Raw genomic sequence first — 16,713 nt, forward strand, 5'->3', positions numbered from 1 at the left:
TGTGGCAACTGGAATCCTCGTGACGCTGCACAAAGACCCCTCCCACATAGCAGCGCAGAGTTAGATACAAGAGTAAAAGGTCTTACAGACCGCATCTCTGAAAAATGGAAACCTAGGGCAGACTGGACTTGCATTAATCAATGCATCCAACAAGAAGGTGAAACAATTGACTGGTACTATGCCAGATTGTTAGAATGTTTTAATAACCACTGTGGAATGAAGGTTCCTGAAGATCAAACGCAAGATTCCCCATATGAACAGCAGTTAAAGAATGCATTTTTAAAAGGCAGTAGCACGCCTATAAGCAGTTTTATTACGAAACACATGGTAGACCATCGTACAAGCAGGTTACAATCATTACTTGAATATGCTAGGCATGCCAAAAGGCATTTTAATAGCAAAAAGAAAAAGAAGGCTCAAGTATTTTCTGTAGAAGACGGAACAGAAGTCCATGTAGTACAGTCTGGGAAAAAGAGCAAGAAAAACGCACAGGGAAACAAGCAGTCTGATCAGCGATCAGATGACTTTGAAGGGCGTAAGAAAAGAGGAGAATGTTTTAAATGTGGTAAAAAGGAACATTTGGCAAGGGATTGCAGGAAAAATAAGAAGGCAACAACGGAAGACAAGGAGGGTGAGGACTGACTATATGATAGTCAAGAATCACTAGAAGGGGCCAGTAAATAAAGGATAAATGAGAATGTGAAAGAGGGAGTAGAGGAAGTGCAGGAAGTTAGTGACAATGAAGAAAACGAAATATTAGACCTAGCTTTATTGAGCTTGGACCTCTATTTAGCAGACACGAAACCAGAAGTTACACTCTTGGTAGAAGGGAGGGAGGTAACATTTTTGTGTGATTCAGGGGCATCATGGACCCTGATACACCCCTCCAAATTACCGGAAAACATAGAGTCACCTGATTACATACTGGTCATAGCAGCTAATGGACAGCTGTATCGGGAGCCTCTCTCCCGTAACATTGCAATAACTGATCCAGTTTCAGGATTAACACAGAGAAGCAAAATTGTAGTTTCTGCAAAATGCCCAGTAAATCTCTTGGGCAGAGATCTCATGCAGATATTTGGTATAGCAGTAGTCCCAACCATGCAGGGTATGGAAGCACAGCGACAAACTAACACCTTTGTGGTGCAATCGGGGGGTGAAATGTTTTACTGGTACAGCCAGGACTTGGTTACGACTAGTCCAGGGACTGTGACAAGGAACTAATGAACGTAGCCATCAGCAAGTTTCCCTCCCTTGACATTGATAAGCAACACCTGTTGCACTGTACCCTGTATTTTTGTAACACACCAGGACCTGATAAGGAATATGAGAAAGAATTATTTAAGAATCATACAAATAGATTGATACTGCGTAACCTGTACTGGGACACAGAAGGGAACAGTGTAGCCAGCTGTTCACTGCCACAGGAGTTTTTTGCACTTTATAAATCTAATCGATTACCACATGTTAGCTTAACCAAAAACAAAAATATAAAATGGGCAGACCTAGGAGAGAAAGCCATGAGATGGGAGAAACAAACAGAACTGGAACTGTCAGAACAGGGAATACAAGTACAGAAATTGAACTGGGTAAATCAGACCAACCCAGCTGTGCACTTGCAATCTTGCGAAGACAGCTGATGGACACTCCTATTAAAGGAGGAAGAAAATGCCTTGCGAGATATACCAGAGACTCTCTGGTCAACAGGGAAATCAGATGTAGGACTCATTCGTACAGCAGGGCCAGTTACTATCACACCAAAGTCAGCATTTAGACCACAAAAAAGACAGTATCCCTTAAGAAAGGATGCAGAGGCAGGGATAAAGCCTATTGGGTGGGAGGCTGGCATAATGGTTAAGGTGTTTACCTTACAGACACAAGGTGCAGGGTTTGATTCTCACAGGGGGTAACTGGCTAGGCTTAAAATGGCCCACAAGGGCAGTTAGTCTAGTACTAACCTATGAACCTATTATAGCAGCATTACTTAAAGGAGGGATACTAGTAGAATCTCCCGATTCACCATGTAACACACCCTTATTTCCAGTTAAAAAGGCCAATGGAGAATGGCGTATGGTCCAGGATTTACAAGCAGTAAATGATGCGGTAATACCAAGGGCACCCACAGTGCCAGATCCACACACCCTGTTAAATGACTTAAAACCTCAACAAAAGTATTTTTCTATGGTAGACATTAGCAACGCATTCTTTTCAATACCGATACAACCTGATAGCCAGTATTGGTTTGCATTTACATTTCAGGGAAAAAGATATACATATACACGCCTACCATAGGGATATTGTGAAAGTCCAACAATATTCTCACAAGAAATGGCAAGCAACTTGGCAGGATTCAACCCACCAAAAGGTAGTCAGGTTTTACTTTATGTTGATGACATTTTGCTGGCGGCCCCCACCCAGCAGGATTGTAGGGATGATACCATAGCACTTCTATGATTTTTAGCTGCTGAGGGACATAAGGTAAACAAAGACAAACTGCAGCTCTGGAAAAAAACAGGTCAAATACCTAGGATATGTAATATCCAGGGAAGGTAGAACGTTAGATGAGGACAGAAAAGTAGCAATTTTGCAAGCACCAAAACCCACTACCAAGAAGGAAATTATGTCCTTCCTGGGTGCAACTATTTTTGCCGAAGCTGGATTACAAACTATGCCTTGGAATCTGCACCTTTAACTGACCTTATATATAAGACGCCTATGGCAGTCCAGGATTTGTTACAATGGACACCAGAGGCGGAATCTGCCTTTTGTAAACTAAAGCAGTTAATAGCGTCCTCACTAGTTCTGGGATTGCCAAACTATCATAAACATTTTTTCCAGACTGTAGATTGCAAGCAGGGTTATATGACATCAATATTAACACAACAGCATGGGGATAAGCAACGCCCCATTGCTTACTATTCATCACAACTGGACCCAGTGGCACAGTCCTTACCCCACTGTGTACAAACAGTAGTTGCAGCTGCAATGGCAGTACAGGCTTCGGCCTCAGTAGTCTTGTTCCACCCTCTCACGTTGAGAGTACCCCATGCAGTCACAATCATTTTACTGCAAGAAAAAGTGGCATATCTTTCCCCTGCTAGGCATCTTTCCTGCATGACTATATTGTTGAGCCAACCTCATATGACAATTGAACGATGTATGACTTTGAACCCTTCTACTCTGCTCCCAACCCCTGCAGACAGCACACCGCACCGCTCCCTGCAGGTAATTGAGCAAATGATGCTACCTAGAAAAGATCTCATGGATGTCCCCTTGGATAATGCTGAGGTGACATATTACGTGGATGGCTCGTGCAAAAGGGGTCCTGCAGGAAAAAACCTAGTGGGATATGCAGTAGTCTGTGATACTGAGATTATAGAAGCAAAATCCTTACCACACAATTTATCTGCACAAGCAGCAGAATTGATTGCCCTGACACGGGCATGTACCTTAGCAAAGGGTAAATGTGTAAAACATTTTTACTGATAGCCAGTACACTTTCTCCACTGTACATGTGTTTGCATAACAGTGGAAAAACCGGGGAATGATAACATCTACTGGCAAACCTATAAATCATGCACTGTTTATTTTAGATCTTTTAGAATCTATTCAGTTACCTCAGAAAGTAGCCATTTGCAAATGTACAGCTCACACCAAGCAACAAGATAGGATTTCAAAAGGTAATGCAAGAGCTGATACAGCTGCAAAACAAGCAGCCACAGAAGTATTTCTTTTAAATGAGGAATTACAACCCTCTGAAACTTTAGATCTAGATGTGTTAAAAACAATGCAGACACTCACTACACAAGCTGAAAAACAGCGATGGATAAAACGAGGAGCAATCCTTGAAAAGGGGCTGTACATCTCTAAAGAAGGAAAACCGATACTATCCTCTAATTTGTTTCGCTATGCAGCATTGTTGAGCCATGGGCAGTGCCATGTCTCAACAGGGGGGATGGTACAGCTGGTGAACCAGGTGTTCACAACGTACGGATTTACAAACTACTCTAAAACAATTTGTTTAATGTGTCAGATTTGTAACAAACATCATGCACAGGGGCAATAAAGCCCAAGCAAGGGAGTTTCCCCACACCACCATATCCATTTCACACTGTCTGTATGGATTTCATAGAACTGAACAAATGTGAAAATAAGAAGTATTGTCTTGTCATTATAGATATGTTTTCCAGGTGGGTGAAAGCCTTTCCAACCAAAAATCCAGATGCAGCTACAGTGGCAAAAGTACTTGTCAAGGAAATTATTCCTAGGTTTGGCATTCCGGAAAGAATCTACAGTGACAATGGTACACACTTTGCAAATCAAACCATACAGCAGTTGAGTAAGCATTTTGGTATTTCTTTAAAAAATCATTGTGCATACCATCCACAGTCTGCAAGGCTGGTTGAAAGGCATAATGGTATACCAAAAAACAAATTGAGAAAATTAATAGCTGAGACAGGAAAAACTTGGTTGTACTGTTTACCCCTGGCACTGTTGAACATGAGAACTGTCCCTACAGCAAAAGGATTGACTCCTTTTGAAAAACTGTTTGGAAGAGCTTATTATACACCCCAGTGGAAACTTCTCATGTCATCAGACCAAAAAGCTGATTTCACACTAGCTGAATATATGAAAAAGTTGTTGAGTTCTAAACATCTGTTGCAGTCAAATTCTGTTTCAGATAAAAAACAAACCGGAACATCGGAAGTGACAGTGACGCTAGGAGACTGGGTATGGATTAAAATTGTGAAGCAAAAGAACTGGGCATCACCAAGGTGGGAAGGTTCCTACCAGGTGCTTCTTTTGACACCTACTGCAGTCAAGATAGCAGAACGAGCTTCGTGGATACACCTGACTCACTGCAAGCTGGTAAAGAACTTCAAATTGGACAAAGATCTTACCTCTCCATCGGGACCCTAAGCACAAAGTCTGGCTACAAAGGGGGGTCAGATCAATAGGAACTCATCCATCTCAAACCCAGTGAAGAAACCATTGGTGCTGAAGGTGCTATTAGGGCAGAGAGTAAGATCATGTGTCCAAAGTGAGATGACGGAATCCAGTAAGATCGAAATACACCTACTTGGAAGAACCGGAGAAAATGGAAATGCAGAACTACCATTTCCACAAAAGTATTACATGACCATCCTGTTGACTGTACTGGTAACAATAATCTTTTTATTGTGGCCATTTCTTTTCTCAGCCACACAAGTAGAATTAAATAAGCATGCAGAGTGGCACCCGAACTTCAATACTTACCAGGCAATCAAATATGTGTATGCTGAAACCTTCAATGTTTCGAATTGCTGGATTTGCACAGCTCTACCAACAGCATATGGAGGGTTACTGTTAACTTCAGTTCCCCTAGGGGCTAATAAGACCTGGGAAAACTTAATTCATGATACATCAAATGTGACATCAAAAGATAAAGTAGCATTACACTTGTCTATTCGACAGAAGGGAAATGTGTGTTTTTATAAGAATGATGCAGTCAAGGTGGGATGGAGCTATTGCAATGTAACTGTTCCCTATAGATGCTACACTAAATCTGATAACATCAGATCCTATTGCAACACGAGCTATGATTCATTTGTTGAACTGATGCATAGGACAGTTGAAGAAGTAAAACATGATGCTGTCCTCTACAAACAACTGTCCATAATCGACAGAAAATGTTTCACGCAAAGTAAGGGTATAGTAAAGTTACTACTAAAGTGGAAGATTGTTACTTTATATGCGAAAGAAAAGCATATAAATGGCTACCCAAAAATTGGTCTGGCAGTTGTTTTTTTGGGGTACCTGGTTCTGGCCATATGACACACAGCAGTTTTACCTCAAGGGAAAATTCGGAATGTCCGAGAAATCAAGAAGCCTGTCAATCCAGTGGGACAAATCAATGCACCCTGGAAAAACCATCATGACTTAGGCCCAGGGAATAACAATGGACTGTCGCACATGGATCTGAGTAATACTGTTATATCGGGGGTAGGCATACTACCAGCATATGGAGCAACAAAATCAATCTGGGAACTGTGAAAATTGTCTAAGCTTCTCGAAATAATGAGTAATGCAACCTTTTCTGCCCTAGAATTGGTAACCGATTAACTGACCGCCATGAGAATAGTGGTACTTCAAAATCGCATGGCTCTTGAATTCACCCTAACGGCAAGAGGAGGTACGTGTGCTTTAATCCAGGAGGAGTGCTGTTCATATATTCCTGACCACAAACACGAGATAGACAACCATCTTGAGGTAATTCAGCAGGTGTCGGCCATGACCAAACCGGGACCAAATCCATTGACAGACTTTTTTTTCAGAAATTGTTTGGGGGTTGGGGCAGCATCCTGATGAACATTCTGATTGCCACCTGTGTGGGGATAGCCCTACTGATGCTGTGTGTGTGCTGCTGCATCCCCTGCATAAAAGGACTGATTAAAAATTTTGTAGACATTTCAGTTTCAGAAACCTAATACCAAGATGCTAAACTCAAAGAATTACTAAAAAACTGAAAATGCTTTCATGGGCTTAAACTAAATGACTCTCTAACTGCAAATCCTGAGTAGGAAGAGGTTAAGGGAAGAAAAAAAACTGTTTATGCTTGTTTTGAAAGTAGAATAAAATATTGAAAGGGGGGAAATGTTAGAAAAATGCATAATAACAATATGCATGCTTAGTGCATTAAAGGCTTAAAAGGGTTAATACATTTATTCTGTTCATGTTGTATGAATCTGCACAGCTACTAGAAACTTAATAAAATACACTTTTCTGCTTATGCAATGAAAATATGTGCAGTTACCAGAAACTTAATGAGACATTTTATTTATGCTTATGCCATGAGAAAATGTGCAGCTGCTAGAAGCCTTGATAAAGAAAACAATAGATGTTTGAAAGCTTAAACCATAGTCAGCACTACTTGTACCAAAGCTAGAAATGTACCTTGAATCTAGACAAAATGTAACGCATGTATTAGAACTGTACAATTGAAGAATTGAAGAGTCAAGGTGGGCTAAAATAAGCCCAAGGCCAGGTTGTTTTTCTCAAATGTTTTTGCAAGACAGCAATAATCTGACCATGTCAGCAATAAGTCTGGTAACATTTTCTGTGTGACATACAGAAAGCTGTGTCCAACCACGTCAGCAGTAGATTAGTAACATTTTCTGTGTGACATGAAGAGAACTGTATAAGAATAACATATTGATCACCAGAAAGTTAGACAAACCTTGTACCTACATGCTTTGTCTCCTTGCTGCAAGTAATAAAGGGTGCCTTGCTTGAACCTAACGTGCATTGATCTTTGAAGTGTTTCCTTTTACAGTGAACAATCACTAAAATTATATAACTGATTAAAACTTAGAAACAATGCTAAAGAGATTCACGCTAACTCAGAAGTCTGTCCCCATCTGCCAAACCTCTTCTCTTACCTTCAAAGTGGAAAACACCACTGTCTTTGATTATGCATCTGTATATTCAACATTTAGGCTATTTTAACCATACCTAGACTTCCTCCTTTTTTCACCTTCCCCTCCCTCTCATGTCAAAATCTCCAGCTTCCCTCTTCATTTTCATCAGCCTTTATTAACCCATTCCCCTTACTGACATGTAAGGTTATTTTTACTTTTAGCTCATACAAAAGAAAGAATATTCATGACACATTTATTCAGGAGTATCTCTTTTTTCATTACCTTTGCCTTTCCAAGTGCCCTCCATCCTGTTTTTTTTTTTTTTTTTTTTTTTAGGCCATTGCTCAGTGAGATGCCCTCTACTTTTAGTTGCTATCACATTTCATTCATTAATTCTTTCTGTGTTAATTACGTACCTGAAGCCATTTTTTCAACTAATCAATGATGACATAACTGTCCTCACTTTCATTTATTCTAGCGCCAACAAATTACCACACCATACAGCAGTTACTTTCACTGGTCCCATCTTTCAGAAATACTAAAGATTAACCAAGTCTGATTTTTCTCTTTCTCATTTTCACACATATTCTTGCAGATGTATTAAAACAACACTGCTGTTTGTACCTTTAGCTCCTTTACTTTTGACCCTTTATAACACCTCAAATGTTCTTAGGTTTTACTAACACACACACACTTGTCTGTTTTGTTCTTGTTATTGCATTACTTACACAACACAAATCAAATAATGTAAGGCTATAATATTTGTATGGTTTTCTTGTCACTATATCCTCATAGGTTGCTTACACATTTAATACTAATATTATGTTATGCCTTAATACCACTAATATAATTTATTACTACGTATGTCGTTAAACTTTTTTTTTTTAATATAGACACTCAGCCTTGCATATTATACTGTTACAACCAAGTTCTAGAACTGAAAGGATGACGATTTTTTCTAACCTAGATACACTGTTACAACTTACAGCTAAGGGGTTCCAACTCCAGATGGGCGTCACCTTTCTTTAATCTAAACACACACACACACAAAAAAATGATAGTTGTTGTCCGGCCTAGAGCACTGAGCCATGAATCGTTTCCAGTCTCAGCCTGAGAAAGCACTAGAGAGAGACCTATAACGATTAGACGTATGGAATGAAAGAAGACAACGATTATGTGCAAGACCCAGCTTGCATTTTTAGTATAGGATGGTTTTAGGATTTTTCCTTTTATTTTAAAGACGTACACCTTTTATTACAGTATGAACGGTAAAACTACGATTCTAAAGCAATGAGTCTTTGTGTTGGTTAAGTCAGATGAGCACAAGTCTTTCAGATCGGTAAAGGGAGGGTGTGGCTAGTTCGGCAAATTCCCATTTTTGTTAAGATAAAAAAAAAAAAAAACGTTAACTTGACACGGTTTCAGTCCTAAGACTGCGTCTATGAAATTCACAGCACGCATCGAAAAGTAGCATCTATTTCTGAAAAAGAAAACTCCCCTACTCTTCCCACTAACAGCAGACAATCAGAATTTTTCACTACACATTGGGCACTAACAATGTGACTGACGAGTCCCAAGTCTGTGACACGCAAGACGCTACAGACGTCTTTTACACATTGGTCCAGCTTTGACCATAGTGCTGGTGAAAATGAAATTAATAATTTGTCGGTTTTACACACGGCTTTCTTCTTTTGACAGAAAGCCCGCTAAGCCAATTGAAATCTGAATGCTTATGTAAGGCGGGTCAGGAGGCGTGTTTTACAGTTTACATATATTGTCAGCACGGGAGTGACTGGTTTGATTGTTGGCGGTTGTATAGGTAGCTGGTAAGGTTTTATGGTGGTCCTGTCAGGGAGCGAGCAAGTATAATAGCTAGTAAGGGCTTGTTGCTGTACTCTCTTATTTTCAACGTCTGTAGTAAATTAGGCTACTTTTAGGTATGACGACCACACGGTGCTTCCAAGGTCTGGTTGAAGAACCGAAGACAGGCTCAAGGTAGGGATATGTCTTTGGATGTGTAAATCCTTAATGATGATCGAACCAGTATATTACACACATCTCTTTGTGATGTGGATCGCGGTTAACTACCTAATCTTTTTAAGGAAGCTTGATAACTCTGGTGTTGTAATTTTGTGGAATGATGCGTATTGTGATGCAGTTCTACGAGGTCTTGCAATCCTTTTGTGTGTTTCGGAGTTCTTCTTAATATCACTGTTTAAGATTAGGATGTGCTGTCCGCCCTCTTTTTCCCCTGCATCTGCCACCCCCTTCCTTTTTTGGTTAACCTCCTGGATCTGATTTTTCCCTCACTGTTTAGACGCTGGTTTGTATGGTGGATGTGTGTCGAATACATAGTCCATTATAAAGTACAGAATGGGAGTATCCTTGTTGTGGTGCTTAGCATCCTTTGGGAACACTCCTAGGTCTGGAGAGGGGCTCGGCTGAGCTCTGCAGTTTAGTCTTATAACGGAGATTGTATCCTTTTGCCTCAAGTCATATGTATTGCTTCAAAATAAGCTGTACTAATAGGCGAAAGTGACATGTTTGGACTTTCATCTGGTAGCCATAAAACATTCGACCTATTTTGTTTCAGTAAAATCTGTAATGAAAGTTCAGTCGTAGTAAAGTGAAAATGCGAGGGGGGGGGGGGTGTCTTGCTGTGTCCTGAAGTACGTCGAGGAGTCATTTAAGGCAGGGTGGAGTGGACACGATTATGTATCGAATGGCAGTTTTGTCACGGCTCCTTTGTGCATGCTGGTGTTTAGGTGGTTCCTTTTCCGGTAGCTTTGCTCGTTTTTAACATGCATTTAATCTTTAAATGTCTGCAAACCACACAACAGTACACAAGAAATCCAATTGATCCTGCTTGCGACAGAAAGTCGAAATAGCCCTTCTGTAAAAAAAAAAAAAAAAAGGGTGGTGCCTTAGAGGATGCATTGCATACCAGTTATGATGACTTGCTTCAGCCATTTGTATTTGTTTTTATATAAAAAAACAAAAAAAAAACTACAATTGCTGGATGCAGCAAAAACTTATATACGTGGTGGTGGACTGCGCAGAAAACAAATATTTTCTACCTGTGACCATGCACTTTTTTTTGCGGGGGTGACACAGAAAACGGAGTTTTTTTTTTTTTTTTTTTTTTTTTTGTTCTCTCTTCCAGTTGCTTCGGAGCTCCTGCTTTTGACTTCGTTTGGAGGTTGTTTAACAGTCAACGCCTGGAAGATGGTACACAATGTTTGTAATAGTTAAATATTTAGATAATTCTTTCAAATGTTATGGCACACTTGAGTAGTCGCTCTAAGATACATGCGTATGTAATGTGGTAGGCTTTTGATGTCACTCGGGTGTTGCTGTTCTGTTATCTGCGCACTTGCTGCAGTTTGTCTCCTTATTTTATTGGGGAACAGCTGGTTATCCGGGTGCTCCTCACACCTCAACCTTTTAGAGGAAAAAAATCTGGACGAAGCCAAAAATTATGGGGGGGGGGGACAAATAGGGACAGGTCTTACAAGCTTAGAAAGTTGATAGAATAATACGTTTTGCATTAGCATAAATTTTCTAAAGGATGTGCAGTCTTAAACTCCAAACATTTGTCATTATTTAATGACGTCAATCCTCAGCTATTTGCCAGAAAGGCACAGATTTTAGGAGGAACACAGCAAAAAGTAAGGGCATTCTGTGAGGTATGCTGCCTCTTTATGTTGGAAGCAAGTAGTTCATCGAATACTGCTGGGGAAGCAGCAATATGTTGAACGAAGACCTTAAGATTAAGGTTTGGATCAGACTGTTTTATCCTTCTTTGAAGGGATTTATTGTAGTTTGCTGTGTTGGTACACAATGGGTCCATGTAGCATGTTTGCTCAATAGTTTACTTTAGACATGGTAAGTATATTTGTTTTCTGAAGTAATAGTTGTACAGATCTGAGTGCATCTTTACATTGAGTTTGATGTAAATACGGTATTGTATATTTTGATATACAGTATGGAGTGTTGGTCTTTGGAGTCCCTTAGCATTATTTTTGTCAGTTATGGCATGTTAACAGTAAAAATTAAAGTTAAGAAAAGTCTGATAATGCCAGCAATGGGCACAAAATGTAATATTAAGGGTTTCCGCCTTCACTAGTTCACTGCATCATAAGCTTCAACTTACACATTTTACTTGGTGTTTTATTGTAGGAATAATTGGCAGTTCATATCCCTCAAGGACCTAGTAGAATCATCTAATTTAATGTGATTAGGTACGCAAGTTAGGGGTTGAGCTGTATAGACAAAACAAAAGAATCTGGTGTTTTGCAAGGAGCCTTGGGTAGGTCATTCTTCAAATTATTTACGAATGTGAGCAGAAGGCTGTACACTTCTTTCTGGGCCATTGGCTGTATGTTGTCATTTTGAAGTGACCTAGTGATGGTCATATTGGAGACCATGAATCTTAAACCTAAAGATGTTTAGTGCCACTTCTATTGAATACATGATAGATGTTTTGGGAATGATTCCTTCCAAATCTGTTAAACTGGACATTGATATATTAAAAGATCCTTCTGTTTTCCAAATGATCTTGGATTGAAAAGATTTATGGATGGGATGACATTTAATGTACTGTCATTGCACAAAATTGACTGTGGATAAACAGATGTATTCAAGAACATTTGTAGTTGCACAACACTGTTATGCACTTGAAATTCTAGTATGATAAGTACAATGTAAACTGAACTCCGTACTTTGAGCAGTCTTTCAGAATTGCAGTGATTTCCAGAGGTCTTAAGATGTCTAGCTATTTCATGCATCAAAGTCTAGAAGATCTTTGCTTCGAAGTGTTTACAGGAGTATTTTTATATACCGCAAGTAGACTTTTTCCTCAGACGGCAAATTTTGGAGGTGTGATGTAGAAGATTAGATCGTCTGTCTCTTTGAAGTTTCTGTCCTACCCAACCGCCCCACAGCCATAACTGGGGCTAAATAATTCTCAAAAGCTGAATACAACCTCCTAAGGGAGGGTATCAGTAGCTTCACCCCACTGCTCCCCTCGTAGGATGCCGACAACTGTGCTGAACAGTACCCCAGTACAGTATAAAATCACCTATACAACTGCATAGACTCGGCCATACCCAACAGAACTAAAACCTGCTCCTTAAGGAAACATAAAGCTGTCTGGACATCCTCTATCAATAGGCTTTACAACAAAAGGAAGAAACTGTTCAAGGGTAAAAATGAACAAATTCCAAATTGGAAAAACTTCCTCCGAAACACAAGGAAACCCAAAAGCTGCCTTCAGCTTGTCAGGAACCTCCATGGCAAAGCCCAGGTTTGTTTCGAATTGGTACTTAGTACCACTTACACTGATCCTGCTGACTTAGCCAACTTGATAGGTTAAGCAGAAGCCCCCCCAGGCCCATTCAGCATCCGTGATACTTGTCCTGCACCTCACATCTCCATAGATGAGTGATAAAGGCCCTATTCAAGGCAAAACACACAGCTTCCATGGGACCTGATAGTATCCCAGGCTGCATTCTGCATCATCTCCAGCAAGACCTAGCTTTACCATCGAGCACCCTATTCAGCCACATCTTAATTACAGGCTTCATTCCGGAAGAATGGAGAACTGCCATTGTCACCCCCTTGCACAAAGGTGGTGCTACTACTGACCTGGGAAACTTTATCGCCCCATTAGCCTGACTAGTCTGATCTGTAAAGCGATGGAGCATATTATGATCTCATAAACAAGGACATAGGCAATCTCCAAGCAGTTGATTCCACCCAATTTGGATTCGTCAGGGGCAGATCTTGCGTGTTGAACGTGGTTGACTTTGAGACGGTCACCAATACCCTGGTTGAGGGAAAGTCAGTACATAGAGCTTGCCTTGACTTGGCCAAGACCTTTGACACATTCCCCCACTCTGGCATAATCGAAAAGCTGACTCAACTTGGTGTAAATCCCGGTCAAGTCAGGTGGGTGGCCAACTGGCTCAGCAGTAGGACTCACAAGGTCAAAGTATGTACCACCATCTCCAGTAGCAGACCTTTCACTAGTTGTGTTCTCCGGGAATCTGTCCTGGGACCCCTACTGTTTGGCATCTATTTTCAGATGTCTATGCAAAGACAAAGAGCTTGTGACTGACTGTAAATTGACTCCCCAAATGATAACTTACTGCAAGAGGGACTCACAGCAACAAATGACCGGTTCCAAAGTCATGGCCTTATGTTAAATGCAAAAAAAAAAATGTATTATACCATTCGGCAAAAACACGCCCCCCTACTGATTACCACTGCAACCCCCATAGCACACAACCTGTCGTGGGAGACCTGGGTAATCGGGTTAACAATCTTGCATTCGACCATCATGTAGTGGCAGTAGTCACAAAAGTCTTTTACTTGGTTCATTTCTTGAGTAAAGGGATTGCATCCAGAAAAAAGGGAGGTTGCCTGTCTCTGCTTCTCCCTCATTAGGCCTGTAATTGAGTATAACGCCTCATTTGGTATGTACCTCTCCAAACACCTGCACCACCTAGAAAGGCCACAGAAACTCTTCCCAAAGAGAACCCATGGCCTTCAAACACCTCTCCAATGCAGGCAGGCTCAAATCACTATCACTCGACAATGTATCGTACAGATTGCTGTGTCTGTCCTACAAGGCAATATCTGACCCTGCCCTACTAGAGATGCTCCATATCCGTAAGTCTGTCTCCTTGCACATTACCTGATTGAAAGGCCTAAATCTAATATGCAACAACAAAACCTGCTGGAGAGACCGGTTTGAGTCTCGTAGGCTGTCCTTTCTCTGACTTCCCATACATGTCAGTACCTTGCTGACTCTCTTCAAGCACAACCTTGAGTGGATAGGAAACCACAAATTAGTCCCAGATGTTCCACCTTTGTCCCTCATTGACGGGGGTAACAGGTGCTGAATGTGGTTTCTTTTTGGGGATATACTCTTGGCTAGGCTTGTAAGGGCCCCAGGGCCTTTAGTCTAGTAACCTATGATCCTGTGAAGAAAGAGGTAATTGGGAACATTTTTCTGGGAGTGTAATGAGTTGACGGACAAGATTCCCTGCAGACTGCTCCATCAGAGATGCTGGGTAAGCAAAATAGTGTAAGGAAATTACTCGAGCTATGATGCAGAATCAGGGTTGCCTGCACATAGTAAGGCCCTGCTGAGCAATTGTGGTGGCTGCCAAAAAAGCAATAACTAGAAAATGGAAATCTGTCTAAATCACCTTTACTGAATATAGTAACAGAGGTAAAACTCCTGGAATTGGGATCTTTACAAAAGGTAGGAGCAAATTTATATTGAAAAAAATGAACTGTGGAGAACAATACATGCAGAGGAGGAACGAGGTTTAAAGTTAGGATTTGCATGAGCTATGTAATGTTTGACAGTGACTGGATAGACTAAAAGCGATGTATGTTTGCAACTAAAATTGTTAATGCTGGCTTTTTTAATTTGTGTAAATGTGATTGCTTGTCATATCATTTATATATGTATGATTGCCCATGTCACATGTGAAAATTCAATAAAGGTGTATTTAAAGTCTAGCTATTTCGCAGTAGTGCAGAAACTTAAGAAAAATTGAACAGCTGAGGTGTTCAGTACAGGGAGGCAATGTTTGGAGACATGTAAATTTCAATTGTGTGGGAGAGGCTTAGTACAAAAGGATACATCTGTAGGAACCAGACTTTATGCCAAAAAGGAGAAATATCTGTAGGAACCAGACTTAATGCCATTATTCGTTCAGTGTCTTCTACAGAAACTGCAAAGTGTAAAGAAAAAAAAAATGTTCCAGATTCTTTCACTGCTTCAGTCAAGCAATGAATTTCATGTGGCTCTATTTTTGTCACACTTCCTTTTTTTTTTTTTTTTTTAATATTCAGCAGGCTTCTCTCGGAGCCACCTCCAACTTCCAATTCTTTGTCTCATCAGTGTTAAGTTTAAGTTTAATCATTTACCAGTCAAGTCCTTTCTCTCTGGTAGTTCCAGTACTTAAAAAGACTGTTTCCAGTTAATTGAACAAATGGCAACTACAGCACATTGCAAAGTGAACTAAAGCTGTTCTGTAGAAATCAGAAATGTTCTGAGAAAAGGTTGCCAGGGACAAACTCTTGGATTTAACTAGTCACTTTGGTATCTAACTTGATCAGCAGGTAGGCTTACCAGTACCTTTATCAGTGAGGAGAGCAACAATCCAAGTTAACTTTTCTGGGCCACAAAATTATTGCATCTCTCTGCAGATGGTAGCATAGCAGTTAGGGAAAGTGATTATAGCAGTAACCCACGCCTGGGTGTGGGTAATGCTGGATTTACCCACGGTTGGCGTGGTTTGGTCCCGAGGGCGAAGCCCGAGGGACCAAACAAAGGCAACCGTGGGTAAATCCAGCATTACCCACACCCAGAAGTGGGTTATTGCTATTATACCATGATATTATTTAAGAAAAGAAGCTATTACTTTTCTTAAATAATGGCATAGTATAATGCCTGTTTGCTGCCCTTCCGCAGATGTCTGGCATCCGCGGCAGTTCTGATGTACTGCGCACCTGCGCAGTACATCAGAGCTGTGGGCAAAAGCAACGGAGAAAGCAAGATCTCCGTTGCTTTTTTTTAGTGTTTCGCTATGTTAAATGGGTTTAACATAGCGAGACAGCTTTAAAATAAGCAACGGAGATGTCTGTTGCTTATTTTAAAACTCTCTATGTTAAACTCATTTAACATAGCGAAACACTAAAAAAAAGCAACGGAGATCTTGCTTTCTCCATTGCTTTTTTTTTAAAACCCGTCTCGCTATGTTAAATGGGTTTAGCATAGCGAGACAGCTTTAAAATAAGCAACGGAGATTTCCGTTGCTTATTTTAAAGCTGTCTCGCTATGTTAAACCCATTTAACATAGCGAGACGGTGTTTTAAAAAGAGAGTTATACTAATGGAAAAAAGTCCGGGCGACCGGACCTTTTTCCATTAGTATAACTCTATTTACAACGGCCACGCTGGCCAATCAGCGTGCACGTTTTGGAATAATAATGGGGGGTCATGGTATAATATGCTTGTTAATGTGGAATATGTCCTGTCCATTATTGCAGCAGTTTTTAGAATGTGTGCTTTGGCATAATCTGTTACTAATAAGTGGCAATGTGTAGCCTTTTAGCTAAAAGCTGAGCCCCACTATCTAGCTATAAAACACATGCTGAGTTACTTTCATCCTTTATCTTGTAATCTCTATTTCCCTACCTACATAGAGAAGCTGAACCTCTGGCTGCCACTTAAGCTATGCTTGGTACAGTGTAGATTATGTTTTGTGACTCCTCACCTGTGGGAAGCCTGCTGTATT

General features: G+C 40.5%; 1 protein-coding gene across 1 annotated transcript in view; it reads left to right on the plus strand.

Moving 5' to 3' along the window:
- Window positions 1-9,176: 9,176 nt before the first annotated feature.
- LOC122814097 (jupiter microtubule associated homolog 1-like) overlaps window positions 9,177-16,713 on the plus strand; it is a 176,676-nt gene continuing 169,139 nt past the window's right edge. Inside the window, exon 1 of the mRNA XM_044086715.1 lies at window positions 9,177-9,392. Within this exon, the coding sequence (XP_043942650.1) occupies window positions 9,337-9,392 (56 nt within the window). The 5' untranslated portion in view covers window positions 9,177-9,336. The remainder of the gene's footprint in view (window positions 9,393-16,713) is intronic.

This window comes from Protopterus annectens, chromosome 10.part0 (genome assembly GCF_019279795.1).
Source record: "Protopterus annectens isolate FY-2018-M chromosome 10.part0, PAN1.0, whole genome shotgun sequence".
NCBI lineage: Eukaryota > Metazoa > Chordata > Ceratodontiformes > Protopteridae > Protopterus > Protopterus annectens.